At 49.5% G+C, this 23,349-nt stretch overlaps 1 protein-coding gene across 5 annotated transcripts in view; it reads left to right on the forward strand.

Annotated features, from left to right (window-relative positions):
- Positions 1–23,349, forward strand: part of GALNT18 (polypeptide N-acetylgalactosaminyltransferase 18) — a 351,336-nt gene that overhangs the window by 186,460 nt on the left and 141,527 nt on the right. For all 5 annotated transcript variants that reach the window (XM_053203481.1, XM_015068718.3, XM_053203484.1 and 2 more), the window contains one exon: positions 6,754–6,920. In XM_053203481.1, coding sequence (XP_053059456.1) covers positions 6,754–6,920 — 167 coding nt within the window. The remainder of the gene's footprint in view (positions 1–6,753; positions 6,921–23,349) is intronic.

The following is a 23,349-nucleotide window of genomic DNA, read 5'->3' on the forward strand; positions in this document are numbered from 1 at the left end:
TCTGGTCCCATCAGTTATGAGCCAACTGATGAAGCCACAGGACAGAAGACCCAGACACCCTTATACAAGGAGTCACTGGGATTGTTTATCCCAATGGGAACAATGCAACAGGAAGAATTTAGGCTTCGGGTGCCCAGCAGTGTTTATATTTGCCCCCATCATCCTACTAGACATACTACACCCGTTCCATCTTTCATCAGAGCTGGCAGCCTGGAGTAACTTATGTTTTGTGCCCCCACCCCCAATCAAGTATCTGGGTCATCATCACAACACCATTGTTTTGCCAGATGCATCTCTGGGTGAGAGTGAGAAGGAAGATACAGACCCTAGTTTAACAGGGATTATGAGTACAGGCTTTGGAGACAAATGAGGCCAGGTTTAAGCCCTGGAAAATAACTTACTGTCTTAGCCCTAGTTCCCTCATCTATAAATTGGGGATAGATATGTTTACCATATTGGATTGTAAGAAGGAATAAATGGGGGCGGGCAGGGGGAGAGTAAAAATATCCCTACATCTCTTAGCATGGTTTATGACAAATCATGAGCACTCAGAAAATGGAAATTATTACTATTATAATTTCCAAATATTCTACATGGGGTCCATGGGCAGTGGGGGTGGCAAGCTCCATGCAGTCTCTTAGCTACAGAGGTCATGGAGATATAGATGCCAGAGAGAGTAAAAGTCTTGACTGTCCTCATGCTCAGTGAGAATCCCTACATTGACCTATCTTTAGGTTTCATTAAGTCCAGCAGACTGGACGCTGGCAAGCTTGGGAGACTATCTAATCTGGAAAGGTCTAGAAGATGCCAACAGTGTACCCAAGTAAGGCCAGAGGAAGATCAAGCAATTCCTGTGGGTGCAGGTGGGAGGGGGGAAGCTGGGGCGAGGACACTGATGGCCTCAAAGGGCCAAGAAGGCAGTGTCCCAAGGTTTATGTTCTGGGTGGTTAATGATATCTCTGAACCCTCGTGTGCTGACCATGGCTGCAGGGAGGGCTGCTTGGGAGAATCCTGGGAAGGAAGAGGGGCTGGGGACCCTTGGGTACCTAGGTGTGTCATCTTCTCACTGCTTGGTCCAAGATGGTCCCTTCCCCAATCCCAGAACCTAGCATGTTGGACCTGGTTACCCCTTGCACTGGCAGCAGCATCAGCAAACATTTGACTTTGACCTTTATTCTGGAAGAAGTCTACCCACTCTCTCACCCTCGGTCAAGCAGCCTCTTTGAATTATCACCAGATGGACTGGGAGCTTGAAGGTGTGCCGAGGTCATAGGGAGGGGAGAATCTACTGACGCCACATGTAGGCAGGAAATCCACTGATGCCACATACAGGCATCTGGCTGCTGTCCTGGGCAGCGCCCGGCCGCCAGGAGCCTAGGTTGGCCCTGCTTACTTGGCCACTGTCCCTCACAGGCAACAGTGGCACTGAAGCTCTTGATATAAATGTGCCTTATGAGCAGCTCACAACAGTCTCAGGGAGCTCGGCCGAGAGGCCCTTACTTAGCTGTTCCCACCCCGCATCGCCTTCTGTGTGCAGAGATCAATAAAGTTGAGTTTATCATGACCATCAATTCCGGCTTATTAGACAGCCCTAGTACTCGCTCTCAGAAATGCCTTGTTTTTATCTCTAGTGGAAAATGGCTCGACTTTGAACAAGAATAAAAGTAAAAAGGGAACTTTTATGGCTTAATTTTATAGAGAATATGCCTCTTCTCAAAATGAGTAAGGAGCAGGTCTCGTACAGTCAGGCTTTCTCCAGAAGCATCAGGAGAGAAAGGCCGGTTAGGCCTGTGTGGCTCCTCTGACTCTCATGTCCTCTGGTCCTTCTCTGGGGAGGTGAGCGGGTGGGGAGCAGGCTCTGGGGGGCAGAGGGTGTGAGGGCCAGACCCTGGAGGATAGAAGTGCTGGGCTGGGGTCTGGAACAATTCTCTTCCACAGCAGTTCTTGAATGTGTGTTCCTTTTGAAAGCCTTGGGCTGCCCTGGGCAGGCAGGCTTCTGTCCTGTGTTTGGCAGTGATGATGGTGAGTGTGACCGGCAGGTATGTGGACCTCTTGCCTAGCGTGCTCTTCTGCCTCCTTCTTTATGCCTCCTTCTCCAGCAATGCGAGTTCTGCTTCAGCGTCGAGATGACAATAGGAACCATGACTGTGTGCCGGTGTCTGTGTGTTGGGCACTTTGAAAGGGCAGCGTCAGTGTATTCGGCGGATGCTGACTGAGTGCCTGCTGCGGGCCAGGCACTGTGCTGGGCAGTGGGAGCGCAGTCGTGAGTGAGCAAGCTCTGTTCCTGCCCCCAAGAAGGTTAGGGACACTGTCGTCTACTCATCGGGCAACCTCCTGTCCCGCCTTGCTTGGGACTTTCAGGGCTGAAACTGGGAAAATCCTGGGCAAACCGGGACATTTGGCCACCTTGTGTAATCAAGATAGCAGTAAGAGGATATTTCTTGTGGCATTTAGTGGTGGCCAAATCCAGGTGCTGGATGGGAGGGCGGGGAGGTTTGCAAACTCTTTCCTCAACGAGGTGTCTTCTTTTTACCACATGGGAGGTAGAAGATGCCGAATTTTATAGAGAAAGACACCTAGGTGATCATTTCTTCTGCCACCCTCATTCTAGGATGGGACATACAGAGAAGTGAAGTGGCCCACCCATGGTCACGTGGCAGCTTGGGGCGGAGCTTGGCCTGGGTGGCTTCATCCACCCTCTAACACTCTTTCCCTAAAAATGGGCCCATCTTGTCTTTCTTTTCTTTTCTTTTTTTAAAATTTTTAACACTTTTTATTTATTTTTGAGAGAGACAGAGAGAGACAGAGACAGAGACAGAGCAGGAGTGGGTGAAGGGCAGAGAAAGAGGGAGACACAGAATCTGAAACAGGCTCCAGGCTCTGAGCTGTCAGCACAGAGCCCGACGCGGGGCTTGAACTCACAGACTGTGAGATCATGACCTGAGCTGAAGCTGGATGTTTCACTGACTGAGCCACCCAGGTGCCCCTCACCTTGTCTTTCTTATCCTGCCCACCCTTCCCCCTTCTCTGCTCAGCCACATGCATATTTGGGGTTAGGTTCAAATAAACTGAAGTGTAAGGGAGCTTGCCTCCAGGTGTAGAGAGAGAGGCCAGGGCAAGGCAGCTGTTGCTGGAGGGACCCTGAGCGGCTCCCAAGAGAGAAAAGGAGGAAGGATTTAAGGAGGTCAGGACGTTTGGCCTGGAGGGATCACTTAATTACAGTACAAAGAAACTTAGAACTGCTGGAGACAGAATGTGAGGAACTGGGGCCATAAGTTCGGGGGAGGAAGGACCCCGCTGGTGGAGAGAGGCCCTGACTCTTCTGACCCAGGGAGGAGGTTTGCAGAAAAAAAGGAACCCACTGGGGTCAGTGGCATGCATATAAAATGTCAGCCTTCTATAAAATAAACAGCCCTGTTAGCTCTGTTTAATTCCAAAAACCTACTGTGTGGGCAGACTCTGGTTTAAGGGTAGAAGATAGCTCAGCAGCAAAATACAGCCCTGGTTCTTGGGGGGCTTGGTTATAGTGGGGGAGGCAGACAATAAAAACACACACCATTATGATGTATTGCACTAGGTGTTCCATTCAGAAGGGCCTGTGTAGAAAAACCTTATGTTCAAAGGAGTCTTTCACGTGGAAATGGTGATCAGAGTTTAGCTTGTAAAAGAAAACATTTCCATTCTGCTGACGGAAAGGCCATCAGGAGTTGACCCATAGCCCTGGGGGTTCAAACCGTCTAGTGGGCCTGGCCGACACTGGGAGAAATTCAACTTGGTCTCCTTGGGAGGGGGTAAATGGGGAAGGGAAGAAGGGAAGGGAGTAGAGGGTTGTTAACCCGCGGCTCAGGAAAACCCCTACGAACCACCTGGATCTCTGGTTAGTGGGGCTCTGAGGAACCCTCTGGAGAAGTGCTACCAGACACAGGGTCACAGTCTGCACGGCTGGTGGGGTTAGTGGGAAGGATTGCCAACATGTACCCCTGTACCCACCTTACTGGGAGCTGTGCACTGCACTTCATAAAAAACCAATGATACAAAGTCACGTGCCAGCACTTTGGCCATGTATTGTATTATTTTTTAAATGCAGTCAGCGAGTGGGTTGCATCTTGATGCTTTTGTGAGTTTTCATGCCTACGGAAAGGTCAGCTGCTGGTCTTGATCGATATAAATAGGCTCTAGCCAGGGACGCCTGGGTGGCTCCGTCAGTTGAGCATCCAACTCTTGGTTTCAGCTCTGGTCATGATCTCGCGGTTGTGAGATCGAGCGCTGCGTTGGACTCTGTGCTGGGTATGGAGCCTGCTTTGGATCCTCTCTCTCCCTCTTTCTCTGCCCCTCCCCCACACGCATGCGTGTACCCTCCTTCTCTCTCTCTCAAAGTAAATAAATAAACACTGAAAAAAAAAAAAGAACACTAGCTAGAGGAATGGACTTTTGGCCACAAACTTTCTGATGGCTGTTCGAAAAATCATTTTCACAACAAGAAAAAATTTTTTTGGAAAGGGTCTTGATGAGCTTAAGGAGGCCTTCCAGTCTTTGTCCTTCATTAAAGTCCCTCCCTCTACCTCCCCACCCCCTTCATCCCTTCACTGCACTTCCATGAGCCAGTTGCTTTTCTCCGGTCACAGCACTATTCCCTCAGCCCCACCAGGCCTTTGCACGACTTGCTTTTTCATACCATTTAAGAGTGTAACTAAATCTGTCCTCCTCCCAGAGCCCTCTTCTGACGACTCCTTCTGGAACAGCTGCCAAGGCATCACGCTGTCCTCTTACCCTGCTTTACTTTTCATCTCAGTACTTATATGAAAGTATATCATTTGTTTGCTTCCATGTTGACCTGTTTCCCCTGTCAAAGTGTAAGTGCCGTGAGGACAGGTACTTTGTCCTTGTCCTGCTGTGCCCTTATTGCCTACAAGACTACCTGCTTCAGGGAAGAAGCTCAATAAATATTTATTCCATTAAATACAAGAATGAATGCCTTCTACGATGCAAGTCTGTCAACCTGGTGGTTTTATTAACATTTTAAGTATGAAAATAACATAGACACAAAGATGGGGACAAAACATAAGAGCCTCTTAAATACAGAGAACACACTGAGGGTTGCTGGAGGGGGGTGGGGGAGGGGGAGGGTCCAAATGGGTTAAAGGGCATCAAGGAAGACACTTGTTGGGTTGGGCACTGGGTGTTATACATGGGGGATGACTCGCTGGAATCTAACTCCTGAAATCATTATTGCACTATATGCTAACTAACTTGGATGTAAATTAAAAAATAAATAAAATAAGATAAAATAAAATAAAATAAAATAAATTGTAAGTATGAAACAGATTTGGGAAGAGGCTCAACTCTTTTCCTTCCCCCACCTCTCTTTGGTGAGAGAGAAGGAGAGCTGGAAATAGAATGGAGAAGTTTCTGTAAATTTCTGGTAACCATAGAGACGGTGATTTTAGTTTATTAATCTCCTGCTCTTAAGCAGGCTGGGGCCCCACGGTGATTTCTCCAAATTGCTCAGCCCTGGTTATCCTGCAGCCTTCCTCATTAAGGAAGAACAGGCCCATTCCTATCCTGCAGCACTTTAATTGCCAACAAGCAGAAGCTCTGTACCATTATGCTCATTATTGCATGTTCTAACCTGGTTGCACCTCCCACTTTGGAGCCATACACCATGGTCACCAGCCCTGAACTCCTGGAGCCTCCAGTGGCAGGTGGTGGGAGTAGACAGCCTCCTCTCTGAGCCCAGGGCCTATAATTGCTGCTCTTTCCTTTTGTTCAACTGTCCTGAAGACAGGATTCCTGCCTTCTGGAATAATGTTTCGTTTCAGCCCGAGCATGGCACCCACCATGGTTTCTTGCCCATAAAGGTGATGCTTACAGTACTTGTGTGTTCCTCTCCCTACTGGGAATAGCATGTAGACTTTTAAGATTATGCTCCAAGTCGTTTGGGAAAGAGACCTCCAAATGACTTCAGGGTTTCAGGACAACTAGGGGGGGAAATGAGACAGTTAGAGGTAGTCTCTCCAGCAACCATCTTTCCCTGAGGGAAAAACCAGGTATAGATGTCAGAAGACCATAGTGTGATTCTATCTTGGCAGCTGATTCACGGTGGGGACTCAATCTCTCTGAGCCTTAGTGACCTCCTCTGTGAAATGAGACGAGACCTGTCATTCTGTCCCTCATTTGTGTAGAGACTCTGACTGTAGCTTCAACCTGGTCTGGAGTCTGGTTCCTGGTGATGAATGAGAGGTAGGAGAGGCCCAGGCAGTATGCCTTCTGCAGTGAGACAGAGTGGATTCTGGCAGAAGTCACTGGAAGGGCACATCTTTTTCTCCCAAAGAAGATCATCTAAGGTCTGCTCTTACCTAGATGTTGGCTGCCATTTTGAAAAAACAAAGACTTTCCGTTGGTTGCCTTTTCTATCCTATTGGGTTTAGAAAGATTGAGCCATTCTTCTAACAAACACTCGGTGACTACCTGCTGTGTTCCAGGTACTACACTGGGTGTTTACGGCACAACTATTCAGCTGGGATGATTATTGACAAATCCAGACTCTGTTGTGGTACAAATCCATTTTAATGGTTGTGAGTCTGTTATATATTTAGGGCTTGTCTTAAGTATCAAAGAAGAGGCCCTGGGAAGAATCTGGATTCCTGAGCCCTCCAGCAAAGCTGGAGCCAAGACATGGGGTCGGTCAGTACCTGGGGTGCCCCGCATCTGAGTCACGGACAGATCCAAGAGCCTGGCTTTTCTTCTTTGTAGGTGCCGCAACCTCTCCTTCCCCGATAGCCTGCCAGAGGTGAGCATCGTGTTCATCTTCGTCAACGAAGCACTCTCAGTGCTACTGCGCTCCATCCACTCAGCCATTGAACGCACACCTCCACACCTGCTCAAGGAGATCATCCTGGTGGATGACAACAGCAGCAACGGTGAGTGCCTAAACTCCCTTGAGCCCTGTACCCTGCTCTGTGCCTGACATCTCAGCAGAGGGTTGAGCCTCTGTTGGGGGGGGCAGTTCTCATTTTTTAAGGCTCTCTACGACTGCTCCTTCAATGAGATGTTGCTTCAGAGATGAGAGATTCTTGATGGCCACGGCTCTGGAAGGTTCACTCCATAGGTGTACCCTCTCTGCATCTTGAAGGGGCCTGGTCCCTAAGCTTTTCCTCATTGGCTGTCCACTCTCTCCTCTAACATTCTAGTGCAGTGTAGGATAAAGAGCCCTGACCCCCACCCCCACCACATGCACAGTGAACATTGCACCACGTGCACAGTGACTCTTTTCTGTGAAGCATCATTCCAGTTTGTGGTATCCCTTGGCCTCTTCCTGGAAGATTGTTGGTGTTGTCTTAGCAGTGGTGGTGATGATAGCAGAGGTGTTGATGGTGCTGGGTGTGGTGCTGGTTTGCAGTGGTCTCGATGGTGGGGCTGGTAGCGGGCGTGTAACACGGTGGCAGCAACAGAGCTGTAAAAAGTCTGTCCTCTTTGCTGGATGCCCTGCTCCCTGTTCCATCCGGCCTCCGCAAAGCCTCGGGTGGCCCACAAACACTTGTTGAAGCCCTTACCCCTTCTCTCTCCCCTTCTCTAGCCATGCTACCAGCTACCTCTTTCCCTTGGGGCACATTCTGGGGCCTCTGATACCTACATATACCAACCACCCCATAACATTTTCCAAACTTAGAGACCAGGTACTGAGATGGTTTTAAAACCAGTGCTCTTGATAGGATGATTAATATGGATGTGCTTTGGATAATGCACGATACTAAATACTAGACTGCTAGGGCACGGGATCAGAGAGTCACTGAGCCTGTGTTATCTTTAGTGCTTTCTCTGGTGTCAGATAGTAAATTTTCCAGTGAATCGTTGCTATAATGAGAAATTCAGATGGGCAATTTGTGTTTTGTTATCAATTAAAGCTGAAACATATCAGATAATTGAAATATATTTAATCTCAATAAGCAAATTTTCTTTTTCATTTTATCACCAGGTAGTAAGAAGTGTAGAGCAGCGCTGTGAAGCGGATTTTAGAGCTTTCTGAAGGGCAGTGCTTATGGATCACTTGACTCTAATTGTTCCGTGGTTGTAAAGGGAGGAAAAGACATCAGAGAGTGGTAGCAAACAGGCAGCATAGTTTTAAAGGTGATTGTTAATGCAGGAGACAGGAAGGGGCCCAGCCTCTGCTTCTCACGGCTACTTGCTATTATCTGGCCTGTGTCCATGGAATGGATGCCTGAGCAAGGGGAGAACAGCTTGACTAGCCCACCCGTGCACCCTACCTTGCTGCACCCAGGCCTGCTGGCCCCTCTCCTCTTACATGTGAGAAGGTAAGGGATGAATGAGCCATCCTTTCAAGGGTGAGGACATCCCCCAGTCACGAGGCATCCTGAGGCTCTGTTGTGCTATAGAGGTGGGTATGAGGATCAAAGGCAAGATACTGGCCAGAGAGATATTATGAAGGAAGCATCTTCCGGATCTCTTGACTAATAGGCTATGGGCAGATGAACCAAAGGAGGGCTAGTGAATTATGGCTCAGTTTCAAGCCAGGGTGGCTCTGAGGATGATGGTGCCTTCCCAGGAGAGGGAAGAGGAGGAGTGGTGGGGTTCTTCAAGGATGGAAGCTTTCAAACCCTGAGCTCTAGGGAGTATTATGCTGATGGGAAAGTTAAGAATCATGACTGTGGTGGTAGTTACCCAAAGCTACATGTGACAAAACTGCACAGAACTACATACCCACACCCAAATGGGTACACATCTTACTGGAGAGATCTGAAAAGCTCCGTGGATGGGGGCAACATCATATCACAGTGTGATATTGGACTGTAGTTGTGTAAGATATTAACGTTGCAGGAGGCCGGGTGAAGGTGTGTGGAACCTCCCTGTACATTTCTGTGTACTTTCCTGTGTTATCTGTAATTACTTCAAAATATAAAGGCTAAAACAAACATCTCTCTCAGAAGATTCTAATTCAGTAAGTTTGAGGTGGAATCTGGCCATCTCTGTTTTGAAAAGCATTCTTGGGATGCCTGGGTGGCTCAGTTAAGCATCTGACTCTTGGGTTCAGTTCAGATCATGATATAGTTCATGAGTTCAAGCCCCGAGTCTGGCTTTGTGCTGACAGAACAGAGCCTGCTTGGGATTCTCTCTCTGTCTCTCTCTCTGCCCCTCCCCTGCTATGTGCACACACGCTCTGTCTCTAAGTAAATAAACATTTAAAATAAAAATAAAAAAGTAAAAAGCATTCTTAATGGCTGTGTTGCATAGCTCTGGTTGAGAACCTCTGGTTTAATGAGTAAGATGTAGCTTTGCTCTTGTACACATGAGTTCCAGTCCATGATGTGAAGGGAAAGAACTCTGAAGTCTCGAGACATGGGCCGTAGGGTCCTCTCCACCATTGGATGAGTGACCATGATGTCTCAGAATCTTCATTTCTTCCTTTGTAAAATAGGAATAATAATCATCCCCGTTTGCTTCACCTGCCTGACACAGTCAAGCGAATGACCAAATTGAAGGCCATCAGTGTTTACCCCTACCCACCCCGCCCCCGCATTCCCAGGAGACTGCCACATAGCTCGCCAACTACACAGCTGGAGCTCCAGAGAGGGAACCGTGGGAACGTGAATTTGGAGTCTTATGCACAGAATAATTGAAGCCACTGCCTGGGAGGAGATGGTGGCAAAGAAAAGAGGGAAGAATAAAAATAGAAGTTTGAGAGAATACTGAGCATGAGACATTAAAGAGTCAGGAGGAAGAGGGTTAGCTGGTGAGAGACGGAACGGGAAAGGGCAGGAGAAATCTGGAGGATGACGGATTCCTTGGACAGAGAGAATTCCAGAAGTGAGAGTCATTTATTTGAATGAACCCACAGACAGGTGGGAGCACGCAGAGTCTGGGAAGAAGCCTCCGTATTTGGAAGGTGCAGCAGGAAGCTTTAGGGAAGTATTGGGGATGGGGGCTATGGAAGCCATTTAAAGATGAAGAGCAGACAGGGAGGTAGCTTTTCTCTGTCAGGGATTTTGGCTGCAAGAGAGAATCAGATTCTAATGATTCTGGAGCAATGTTTCTCACTCACACACACTTACACACGCTTACACAAATTTTAACCATAATCTATAGTAAGAAATACGTGCACATCATGACCCAGGATGACACACGTACTCACACTCATACAATAGCACACGCTATTGAAACAAAACTTTTAAGAAACAATAGTTAGCCTTCTAATGTGTGAAGCACGGTGATATTTTCTATTATAGTCTGGTTTATGTTATTCAGTTGTATTGCACTATGTTGTATGGTATGGTATTGTATGGTATGGTATTGTATTGTATTGTATTGTATTGTATTGTATTGTATTGTATTGTATTGTATTTCTTTTTTTGAAAGGCAGGTTGTTCTCAAGACCCTGACTGCACATTAGAATTGCTCGGGGAGCTTTTACACAATCTGGGTGGCCATCTCTTGGCTCTGGTAATTCCATTGGTCTGGGGAGGGGGGGTTGCCTGTGGCCTTTGAGGCCAAGGCCTCTGAAGGGGGAGGAGAGGAGGGGATCCCGGGCACAGAAGTGAGGGCTGCCTCTGGGAAGAAAGGGCCCATCTCTGTACCACTCAGGAGAAGCAGATGGGTGAATAGGGAGATAGCTGGAGGCAATGAGGGGTACAAGAAGGGGTGCCAGGAGGCTGGCAGAGTAATAGTGCTCAGTCTCAGTATCTTATAGCTTTTACAAGACCTTGGGTGGGTGGGGGCATGTTGGGAAGGGGACTGGTGGCAGCTGGGGTTGCCCTGTGTAGAATGGGGCAGGGAGGCGATCCGGAATGGGTCTCCTCAAGACCAGTCTGAGCTGAGCTCTCAAGAAGGGCAGAAAAAACCCTGGAGACTGTGGCCCTTGAAAGAGGTGAGCCATCATGCTTAGCAAAGGGCTTAAGGACCCTTCAGACCAGACCAGCCCGACTTGGGGGAAGGTGGCTAGGATGATATCCTCCTGCTCAGGCTCCATTTGGGGCCTGCTTCTCTTGGGCATCATCTCGCTCAGCACAGAGCGAGATGTTTATTTCATGTCAGGCCAAGTCAGTACAGTTCCACAGATGTTTATGGGGCACCCAGCCTGGGCCAAGGGCATGACGGGAATCTAGCCCCTGACATCAGAGAGTCCTGCAAATAAATAAAAGGATATGAAACCTAATAGGACTCCTGTTTCTGATCTCAGGTCTGCCACTTCCTGGCCGTGGGTCCTTGCCTTGGTTTTATGTGCCCTGTGGGGATTTCAGGCCCTGCCCTGCCTGCCCCATAGTCACCAAGGATAATGACAATGGAAGTGAGTGACAGTGAGGTAATGGCAGTGAAAGGGCCATGTAAGCTGCAAGGTGTGAAGGGTGCCCCCAGGGTGAGTCTAAATGACAATAACAACAACTTCAACAACAGTAATAATAACAGCTGATGTGTAACCACTACTTAAAGGCAACTCTTGCTTTTCTCTCCCTCCTGAAACAGTATGCTCTGGTGGGAAGAACGCAGAAATGGGCCTTCGGCCAGCTTTTCAGTTCCAGCTCTTTCTAGCTTCTTCCTGGCTACGTGCTCTTGACCTCTGTGAACCCTATTTTTCTTATCTGTAAAACTGGGACGTGGAATTCCTACCTCAGGGGTTGTTCAGAGGCTTGAATGCGATAAGGCATGATGGAAGGGGCATCTGTGTTTGCAACTCTAAATGAAGCGGGAGTATAGAGCCTTCTGGACATCTCCCCAGGCAGTGTCACGCGTTGTGTGTGTGCTGGTACCTCGTGTCCCCCAAACCCCTCCTCCACAGGCATTTCTTTTGCCTTTTTTTAAAAATTGGTTTCAAGAGTAGAATTTAGTGATTCATCGCTTACATATACCACCCAGGGCTCATCCCAACAAGTGCCCTCCTTAATGCCCATCACCCGTCTAGCCCATCCCCCCGCCCCCACCTCCCCTCCAGCAACCCTCAGTTTGTTCTCTATAGTTGAGAGTCTGAAGGCATTTTTGTTTGGGGTCAGGCTTGTGTTTCCACAAACACAGGAAAGGGACCGTCAGTGACCGCCTTCTTCATCCAAGCCTCTCTAAATCTTTAGCTCTCTCCCTCAGAAGCCAAGGGCTGGAGGCTCTGCAGATGGTCCTTGTATGAGAGTCTGAGTCTCTGTTTTTCTGCCTCCTTAGCAATATCCCAAACAAGCTCCACTCTTTCAGGGGGCAGCTCCTGTGTAGGATGTGGTCATTCTACTAATGTGGTCTCAGACTTGAGCGTTTGAGCTTGATGAAAAATACAGAGATTCGTGCCAGGCGCATTCTTGCCTCAGGACATTTGCACTTGCAGCTCCCTTCACTTGGAAGGCCTTTACTGCCCCACAGCTTCTTCTTTTGCCTCTTTAGGACTTTGCTCAAATCTTTAAAATAGCACCCTGGTTAAAGTGGCAGCCCTTACCCCTGTCACTCCTCATCCCTTCCTCGCTTCTTTTCTTCCACAGCACCTATTACTACATCTGTTATACTGTACTCACTTGGTTACCTTCCTTTATTTATTTGTACATTTTCACTCCACCCGTCTGTAAGTTCCATGAAGACAGGGACTTGGGGTTCGTTCATTGCTCTGTCTCCAGTGCCCAGAGTAGTGCCTGGTACTTGTAGGGATGTACTAGATAGTGATTGAATGAATCAGTGCATTTTGATTCTGTAGGTCTGGGGCAAGGCTCGGAATCTGCATTTTAGTAAACTTTCCAGAGCATTCTCATGCAGTGGGACATTCTCTGGGAATCACTGTTCTAACTGTTGTCCCTCATCTGTACTGCAGCTGAGGACCTTGGGACGACAGGCATTTAAGCTCCCCCAGAGCAAGCCTCAGGCAGCAGGCACTGCTGGGTGGAGTGTTTCTTCCCCCGGTGGGGCCTTTGGGACCTCCCTGCTGCATCCCAGGGAGATGACGTGAATGGCGGGCAGGATGCAGAGCTTCTCTTGCTGTTACCCCCAACGTGGCCTGAACTCAGGTCCTATGCACAGAGTCAGATGGCTGACCCCAAGCCTCCTCCCTTCAATGTTACCCAATGTCTGCAGGCATTCCTGCCAGGGTAGGCCATGCCCTACCTGCCCTGTAGCTCTGAGATAATGTCTCCCCTCCCTGGCTCCTCATCCTGTTATCTCAAGAAATGGTGGGAACACGGCTGTGAGCCTCCTGGTTTTAATTACCATGCTCTTAGTGAATCCCAACAGGCCAATGTCTTTATCTGGGACTGAATGATTTAACCTTTATGGACCTCCAGAGGGAGGGAAGCACCAGCATTTGCAACTGATAGAATCATCCCTGCCTTTGATTCTTGGCATTCACCTGTTTGTTCGTTCACTTCATTCATTCACTCATTCATTCATTCATTCATTCATTCATTCCCCCAACAGGTTTTTGATGGCCACTACTTTGTGCTAGTACTTTAGCACACAGCTAAGCATTTGCCTCTCCCCCATTGTGAGCTTATTCATGTGACACAGGTATTCCAGTGCCTGGCACAGGACAGGTGCTCAATGAACATGAGCCTTTTCAGGTCCCCTCACCGGCTGTCCCAGAGTCACCATATTCCACAATCCAGCCACGTCCACTTCCAAAACCATTTCCTTTTCTGCACTTTCTGTATTTCCTTTTTTAACTCGTGTCCTCTTTTGATAAACTTAAAAATCATACACCCTTCTTTTCATGCTATTTGAAATTTTAAAATGAATCTGACTGTTGTGACTAAAAGCATATCAAAGCAATGGCAATATCAAATATTCTTTTAAGAATACCATTCCCTGAGGTGCCAGGGTGGCTCAGTCAGCTAAACATCCGACTTCGGCTCAGGTCATGATCTCATGGTTTGTGGGTTTGAGCCCTGCATTGGGCTGTATGCTGACAGCTCAGAGCCGGGAGCCAGCCGGCTTCAGATTCTGTGTCTCTCTCTCTCTCTGCCCCTTCCCCATTCATGCTGGCGCTCTCTCTCTCTCGCTCTCTCTCTCTCTCTCTCAAAATAAATATTAAAAAAAAAAAAAAAAGAATACCATTCCCTGGAGGTCTCAGTCTGCTCTTGGTTGGCAGGGACTTGGCCAACCTCACCCAGCTTGATGTGTGTCCTCTTTTGCCCTCCAACAACAGAATGGCCAGTTGCCAGAACCTCACACTCTTGAAGCTGGATGGTCTCTCTCCTGGGTGATGCATACCTTTCGCTCATGGATGCAGCCTTCTCACTAGTCACGTTTGCTCGAAATCTTCAACAAATGTTGGCAGCATGAGTCATGGAACCAGGCAGCCTCCACAGACAGGGTAAATGGGGCTGTCCCTCCCCCACCATGCTTTTGGAGAGACAGACAGAAGACCAGGCAAACCCCACCTGGCTCTGGGGAGGAAACTGAGGACCTGTGTAGGACAGAGACTTGCCAGGGCCCTATAGTATGTGGGTGACAGAGCTAAGGTAGGACCTCGGGTCCTCTGACTCTCATGAGGGCTCTCTCCTCCACCCCATGCTGTGTCCCTACGTGGCCCCATGTTCAGTCTTCCTGCTGTCTGCACTCTATATGGCTGTGGAAGCCCAGCCAAGGCCAGGCAGGTTTGGTTTTGTTATGGTGCTCTGGGCCATTTGCCCTGCTTAGCCCTCTTCTGAGAATGACTGTCCTCCCACAGCCCACCCCCTTCACCCAAATGAAGCTTCAGGGACCGTTCAGGTGGTAGCGCTTCCAGAAAGCCCTCCATCACTCTGCACTCTGCCTGCCAGCTGGATCAGGAAGTTCGCCTTAGCACTCACACAGGCTCTGACTGCCTCCCTCACATACTATTTTTACTGGCTATTTACTCACGAAATTAGAGTGAGAAATTTAGCACAGGTTAGCCAGGGTGACCAGTGTTAGACAGGGTGCCACTCATCTCAGTGTCCCACCAACTAGCCCAGTGCTCAGCACATAGTAGTCACTCAATAAAACTGGTTACAAAAGGACATTCACAATCCCTTAGGGAAGTAGGTGTGGTTACCATCTCTGTTTCCGTAGAGGAGGAAGCTAAGTCTCAGATGAAAATAAAAAGTGACCACGGCCCAAGGTCATAGCCAAGCCATGGTTAGATGGGGATTCAAACCCAGATCCCCTGGTCCTGGAACCCGTGTCTCTCTACTCGTCACACTGCTAGGAGGCCGGGGGCTTTTCTTTTATTTTTTGGAGGAGTGAGACTATTTAATTTAGAAATAAGCTTTGGACAGCCTCCTAATCAGAAGGGAGCCTATGAGTCCACTCTTGGAGAGAAAGACCATCATGGAGGTAAGGCCCCCATGTGGGGCGGGAACAGCATGAGAACTGGCACCAGGAGCTGGTCTTGTGCTCAGCTATGTGGACATAGGTTCCTTCGTGTCTGATTTTCCCCCGACAGCAGCCCACCCCATTACTTCTTGCGGAGGGTAGATCAAATCCAGGATGACCCCCTAGCCCCCACGCTAAATAAAATGGTAGACCTGTGTCCCAGAGTCTCGCATGGATTAGCCTCCCCCAGACCCCTCCCAGGTACAGGTCCTGGATCTACCTCAGTGAAGGGCAGCTGGCAGGTGTGGACATGAGTGGTTCCTCAGGCTGTGTTCCATGCCCCCGGCTAGACCACCGCTCAGTGGGCTGCCTCTGCCCAGGGCTGGGCTTTGACCCTCACTTCTCCAGGCCTGGGCCTCTGACCAGAATGACTCCCAGTGCCTTCTGGGTAGATGAAGTCCGAATCAGGCAGCACCAGCACAGTGAGCACTTAACATGTGCCAGAGCCTTTTCTAAGGATTTTTTTAATAAATTAATCAGTGCTGTATGATAATGGTAAGAACCATTACGATATCATTCTATATAATAAGGAAATAGGCACAGAGGAGCTAAGGAACTTGTCCAAAGTCACACAGACATAGGATTTGAACCCAGGCTGTCTGGCTTCTGAGCTGACTCCCTCGACCATTAAACAGGCTGCCTCTCATGCACTGTGGATCTCAGACTCCAAAAGAATTAATGGAATTTTGGCCTCATTCTCTGGAGAGAGAATGGCATTGGGCAACAGGGCCAGCAAAAGAGGCGAAGAAGGAACTTAAGAGAAGGGAGTGGCTGTCTCCTCAGCTGGAGCTTTGCCCGGGTTCAGTAGGAAGGAGACGTGTTTCATGGAGGCGGCTAGGCTTGTGTCGGGACTGAGAGGAAACTGAAGAGCCGTGCTCAGGTCATCTCGTGAGAGGGGCAGCTTCCTATTTCATTTGAAACAGAGAGAACCTGGCGTGTCTATGTGCGCACGTGTGTGAGTGAGTGGCTGTGACCCGGTGAACGTGCGCTGATGCGCTGTGAACGTGTGTGAGCAATGTGTGCACGCACGGGTGCACCTGGTGTCTTACTCCATTTGGGTGGCTTTTACACCATGTACCGTGTTTTGTACCAAAATACCATAGACTGGGCGACACTTGTTTCCCATGTTCTGGAGGCTGGAAGTTCAAGATCAAGGTGCTGGCAGATTCAGTGTCTGAGGAAAGCCTGCTTCCTGGCTTATAGATGGCTGCCTTCTGGCTTGTCCTCACATGGCCTTTCCCTGATGCCTGTGTGTGGACAGAATGCAAGTCCTGGCGTCTTTTCTTATAAGGGGGCACTAATCCCATCATGCGGCTCTACACTCATGACCTTATCTAACCCTGATTACCTCGCAAAGGCCCCACCTCCAAATACTATAATGTTGGGGATTAGGACTTGACCGTATGGATCTGGGGGGTGTGCAGATTCGGTCCATCACACTGGGCTTCTGTGAGCAGTGGCGGTGGGGGGGAGGGACAAGACCCACAGATAGTGGCTGAGCCACTTCCACCACTACCTGGAGCCACCTTCACGATCGTGATGAGTGACAAGTCATTGCACAACTGTGAGTCACTGTTATTTTTAATCGGTGGTAAGAAAATCACAGAGTAGTGACGAAGTAGAATCAGAACTCCCAGATTGCTTGTCGCCAGCTGCTGGGTCCCCCTCCACCCCCTGCGGAGACCCCATCATCCCTTGGCCCAGAGGCTGCCTAATCATTGTTTAGTGTTTCAAAGATGCTGTCCTACACAAGAGATACTCATTCCAAGCTGTAAAAATACCAACAGCTTTGCATGCAGCTGGAATAATTGCAAAAATAAAAAAAGCAGAGGAAAAGAATGGTCTGACAGTATTGTGCTTTATGGAGCTTAAAGAATCCCATATAGCTAATCTAATTACAACCAAGGCTCAGGCAGCTTAAAGGTGTTTATACAGCCAGGCACATGGGCTGTCGGCCCACTCAGCTGAAGGCTTCTTGTCACCACCACCCCCATGCCTCTGACTGGTGTGACTAGAATAGCCCACCCATAAGACTGGCAGCAGGCACCCAGGAACCTCAAGATGGAGGCAGCCTCATACTGAATTCTACAGAGGTCCTGGAGGCTCTCACATTTACCCCGTGCTGCCTGGGGCTGCTCTGCCTGCCACACTATTCGCCCCCAGACTGAGGCTTACTCTTGGCCAGACTATACGGATTCCTGTGCTCAGGCATTGTCCAGCCCTCTCCCACGGAAATCGTATGACTTGTGAGCTCCTGGCTGCTCTGGGTAGCGAATGCCCACCCCTCCCTGCCCGACTCAAGCCCTGATCAATGCCCACCCCTCCCTGCCCGACTCAAACCCTGATCCTAGGACTGGGACGTGCTTCAGCCAGTGGCCATGGTGGTGGAAAGGAATCGGGTAAATATTTCTGGCCATTTCAGTTGTGTCTGTTTCTGAATGATCCTTGTAGAGCCACCACATGTGGTTTTGCGGGCTGTGCCCTTGACCAGGGCACCCAGACAAGGGGCAAGTGGGGGGTTTAAATCTAGCCCATGATCTCCGTTCGCTAAGCCATGAATCCTGATGTGAGTCTGTGTCAGAAATGCCTTTTCAAACTGGGAGTCTGAGGGGGAATACTTTTCTGTGATGCACATCAAAGGGCCATGTGCTAATAGCCCAGCCAGTGCTGACTCTGTGGAGAATAACAGCAGTGTCTTCTTCCCATGGTGGACAGCATGGCCATAACAGAGCTGCTGCAGGCTGGGGGTGTCCCCCGCACCTGCTGCCCTCCACACCCCAGCCTTCCTTAACTTCCTCTGAGTTGGTCCTACACTGGACCTTCTGCCTCTGTGCTCTACCAGTCTGCCGTTCCCTCCTAGGATGGAGCCCTTACCCCCTGAGCTGGGCTCTGGCTCCCATCTAGCCTGGCCAACCCTCCTATTTGAGAGGCTTGCCCCTGCTCTTGGTACCCCCTGGCTGGGACCCTGCTCCACTAGTCTGATCCACCTGTCTTCCCCTAACCTGGGGACTGAGCATCCTTAGTGATGCCTGGATGTGCCGAGCCCCTGCTGACACCGCCTCCTGGACAAGCCCCAGAGCTCAGTCAATTTCTCCAGCTCCGGTTCTGCCTGTTGCCATCTTCTTCTCTGTCCTCACCAGCCACTCTGCCAGGGTCCCAGCAATGCCACTCTGCCAAGTCTACCTGAGTCTCGCAGTAGTGTGGGTAGCACATCACTCGTCCTGGGCCCCTTTGCTGATAAAGGAAGCTGACTTAGGGAATCAGAAACTCCCCAACATATTTCCCTGCCTCCCAAGAAGAGCCCCCAGGAGGGCAAAGAACATGCCCTCCTTAGCTCAGGAGCTCCCTGTAAGCAGTCTGTAGCAGGGGGACTTTGGACCATTTTGCTTTACAGGCGAGACAAGATGACCAGCATTTGATTAACAGAGCCAGCAGGAACCAAATACAGGAAAGCCTTCTTCAAGCGGTCAGCCGTATGACCATCTGTTGAGGGAGAATTTCCTGGAGTTGGAGCACTGAGCGAGTATGGGAGGAGATCAGGAGCAGTCTCTTCTGCCCCCGGGTGAGGGGCCCTGCTGCCGCAGCTGGGAGTCCAGCTGTCTCTGGGAAAGGCCAGGGTCACACTACCCCAGCCCGCAGTGTGGCCCACAGGAGAGGTCTCCTTGTCCAGCCTATCTCGCTCAGCAGCTTGTAAAGACAGACCGGTACTGACGGGGTAGGTACCGTGAATGCAGGCACTACGGCCAAGCTGAGATCATCCCTCTGCTTTCCCAAACACTTAAAACCGCTGCTGATATTAAGTCTTTGGAGTCCAGAATGCCTCCCAGTGAGACTGATTTTCTGAAAGGCAGCCCCAGACCACACAGCAACCCAGGTGTCCTCCAGCAACACCAGGAAAGAAAAGGGAGCGTGTGGACAAGAGTTAGAGCTTGTGGCCACCCCAGCTGCGGTCCAGATATGTCCTGTGTGGTACTTCAGAGCCCCCAGGAGGCTGGTGCTGCTACGGTTTGATGTCATGGTGGAAGGTTCTACAGGAGACACCATGGCGGGGTGGGGGGGGGTGCAGTAGAAGCCAGTGCAGATGACAACAGCAGGTATGGACCTGCCTACACTGCACATCACTAGAAATTTGCTCTTATTGTGATTGGGGGAAGAGAATTTTTTTTTTTTTTTTTTAACCAGGGCTCTACTCTACACCTAAGGGCCCTAAATTGGGAACGAGTTCTTTTTTTTTTTTTTTTCAGGGACTGCCTCACGTATCTGCTCAGGTCCACAGGGACTTGTGCCTTTGGAGTTTCTGCAGCCATTGACATGCATTCATTCAACAAATGGAGAAGCAGGTTCCATGCTTTTTGCTGGGGAGGCAGGGGTGAACCAGGTGTGGCTCTTGCCTCTGACAAGCTTTAGTCAAGTAGACAGACTCTACAGCCCCCCTTTGGCACAGATGCAGAGATGAGATGAGATGTAGAGATGTAGTGATGCCTCATTTCTACTTGTTTTTAGACGCCTATGCCTTGGGAGTTCAAGATGTAAGTAGAATTGTAGGGAGGGAAGCTCTGGAATAGAAAACAACCCCAGGTTTGTCAGATCAGTGAGCAGGAAGGTTTCATTCGAACCACCACTAATGGAAGGCTACGTTTACTAGACAGCCCCAAGGCTGACTCTTGACTCATTCTGTGCTGCTGAAGCAGGGCGTTGATTTTAGTCTAACCAAAGAGGGCGGGGCCCGGCAAACGAGACATGTGGCTCCCTTTGTTTTCCCGTCCCTGGTCCCCATACTGTGACTTCCATTCCTTCCCCTGCCGCCCTGCCGGAGGTAGTTCTCCACTCAGCACCCGACCTAGGAACAGGGTGGGTGACCTAGCTCACTTTGTGGGTTGCTCTCCTTGCTAGATGGGCTTCTCTAGTGGGGCATTGGGCAACTTGAAGCAGGCAACCCTAAAATGTAGTGCAAGCCCCTCACTTTACTAGAGGGACAAAAGATCCAGAGAGGGTATGTGAGTTTCCCAGTGGCACACAGCTAGAGAGCAACCCTGCTCCAGTGCTTTGCTGTCTGCACTCATTCATCCAGCAAACATGCACAGAGTGTGTTCTCGTGTGTCAGGCATCACACTCAGCACCAGTGATGCAACAATGGGTCGAAACAGTTTCTGTTTCCAGAGAGCTCACAGCCCAGTGCAGATGATATACCGTAAACAAATAGCCGTTACACACAATGTGGTGGTAAGTGCCACCAGCCACAGGTGACAGGAGAGAGTGCTGAGGAGCCCCAGGGAGAGGTCAAGGTCATTCTGGGAGGACTTCCTGGAAGAGCTGGCATTTGAGCTGGGCCTTGGAGGTTGAATGGGATTTGGATAATGGATTTGAGAGTGGAGAAAAAGACAGAACTTGCCTCTGTTTTTGTGTCTTTCTAATAGACTTTAGGGAAGGAGTCAGAACGATCATGTATTGGGCACCTACTGTGTTCCAGGCACTGTGCTGCACACTTTTACACACTGTCTTAATTTTTCTGGTATCTCTCTTCATCTTACAGATGAGGAAGCAGACTCGGAAGTAACTTAGCCCTGAATGGAGGCTTCTTCTTTGATTCCTTCTTCTCTCTTCCCCAGGAGGCCTCCCCCAGTGCCTTGTGCCCCACAATGAATGTGATGATTGAACGAAAATGGGCACAAAGAGATGGGAATAGTGAGTTTGCAAAGTCATAGGGAAGGCATCTTCCCCCTTCCTTGGACAGAGTGTGGCTGAGCACACAGCTATTCAGGATTTCTGTCATCAGAATAAATGTCTTCCCATGCATTTAATTTATACCCACCCCCAGGCTGATATAATCTTAGCCTAAGTGAATACTAACAAGAACTTTCCCTTTTTCCAAGCATCTTTGATGTGTTACTTCATTTAACCCTACGACCAACCATGTGAGCTGGGTATTATTATTATTATCAAGCCCATTTCACAGACAAGAACACGGAGGCTCAGAAAAGTTACCAGTTGCATAGCTAGGAATGGAAGAAACAGCATTTGGGCCCGAGTTGGATCTGGCTGCAGAGCCTGAGCCCTTAACCTTGTGATATTCAGGGGTCCTAGACTCAGTTACCTACCGAGGCTAGATAGATAAGGTGAAAGGTAGAGGTGAGGCAATGAGGACTGGCGGGTCTGCGGTGAACAAGAGAAGGAGTCCCCGCTCAGCCAGAAGGGACCCCACCTCTTCCTAGCCTGCAAGACCGGCCGGCTTGTTTCAAGCTGGAGATCACACTTCTACATCTGGTGGGCCGAACGAGCCACGTGGGCAGGCCAGATACAGTCCTGGGCTTTCTAAGCACAGCCTATGTCGTGCTGGCTCCCAGTGTAAGACGTAGAAGCTTCTCTGGAGAAGCTGTGTATCTCACACAGCCTTGGTGGAAACTTCTCCCTCTTGTCCCCTCCCCCTCTCATGCTGGCTGCTTTCCCACATCTCAGAAAGCAGCCAGTCCACACAGGCTGAATGAGCCACTCCTCCGTGCAGCTTCCCTTCATCGTGGGCAGTTGGAGAACTCGACAAGGCACAGGCCATGCGTGCACTTTTAGTCCCACTGATTCAGGGAGGCCCTTCTGGGCTGATTGGCCTTTCAGAAAAGCACACAGTCAGGCAGTTGAGGTATGGATTTTGTGTGCCTGGGTGGTGGACTTGGAGGCTGTCCTTGAGACATCCCTGAATCTTGAGACCTTGCAACTTGCATCAGGCACCCTGGACCGGGCCAGTAGTGGGGGAGGGGAGGGGCCAGTGGCCAGGAAAGCTGCAGAGGAGGCAGATAGTTTGTGAGTCACTTAGAGCAGCCACATGTCCCTCAGCAGGACATCTCTCAGGGGCAGGAGGTCGGGGAGGGGTAGGGGAGGACAGCAGGAGCTCAGGCCTTCACATGGGTTGACTCAGCCTGCAGGTGCCTATGACTTGGATACACCACAGCTCACCGGGACTCACCCTGGCTGGCCTAATTCTCTCCCCATTTCCTGCACTGACTGTGACCCACAACACTGAGGGATGGTCCCAGGGTGTGTTTGTGGTGCTTGTGGTTGAAAATGGGGTCGCTGCCATCTAGGAGTGAATAACCACATCATTTCAAAGCCAAATAAGACCCAGGGGGAAAAAAATCCTAGGCCTCATGTTTCTCTCATCTGGGGAAAGAAAGGTGAATTGGAACTTCATGAGCCCAACTCTTTAAACCCTTTCTCACCCAGTAAATTTGATGGGGTGACAGAAATGAATTAGAAATTAGATCAGGGCTCAGCATTTACATGGGTTCCAAGCCAAATGGAAATTAAAAAGAGTATCTCCAGCAGAGTTAATGGTGAAGGCAAGGCTTCCTGCATATATGACTTGGCAGAGTGTTCCGACCTGGGTCTCGGGGGAATTGATGGAAGGATCCTGTTGACGAGATCAGGAGGTGGAGAGAGGGTTCTCTACTCAGATACGGGGAAGGAATTAACTTGTCACCAGTTGACACTCAACTGATGTGACAGAAAATACCACCAATGCGAGGCAGATTTTAATGCCAGGCCGCCCAGTGGCCACATTGACTCCCCCATATCTTCCCTGAGGTGCTTAGACATTGAAGAAAGGAATATTTTCCCCTACATTGAAGGAGGTTTCTAGCTAAGTCCAGTGGACGGGGTGTGTCTGCAAGCTTGTCTGTGTTGTCAAATTCCATTTGGTTTAAACATGAGAACTAATGCAGAGAATCAAAGAAAACAGAGTTGTTTGCTGAGTGTTCCTGACCAGGGCTGCTCAGGCATGAGGCTGAGGTATTACCTAAAGTGATTGTATTTTCTCTGAAAAGAATATTCAAGGTTGTTTAATCTTTCTGGAGTGAGTTTCCATAGTCTTAGGTACTCAACTGCTCTCCTCTAGACCTGCACACTCCGTAGTCCTACAATACGTCAGCCCAGCGGTGGGTGATATGCCTGTTCACCCAACTCCTCAATGTTGCATGGCTGGAAAATCCAGTCCTATCCTTCTACTTTCCACTGGGGCTCCTATGTTATGCCAGGTGTATCAATGGGAGAGGG

This window comes from Acinonyx jubatus, chromosome D1 (genome assembly GCF_027475565.1).
Source record: "Acinonyx jubatus isolate Ajub_Pintada_27869175 chromosome D1, VMU_Ajub_asm_v1.0, whole genome shotgun sequence".
NCBI classification, from domain to species: domain Eukaryota; kingdom Metazoa; phylum Chordata; class Mammalia; order Carnivora; family Felidae; genus Acinonyx; species Acinonyx jubatus.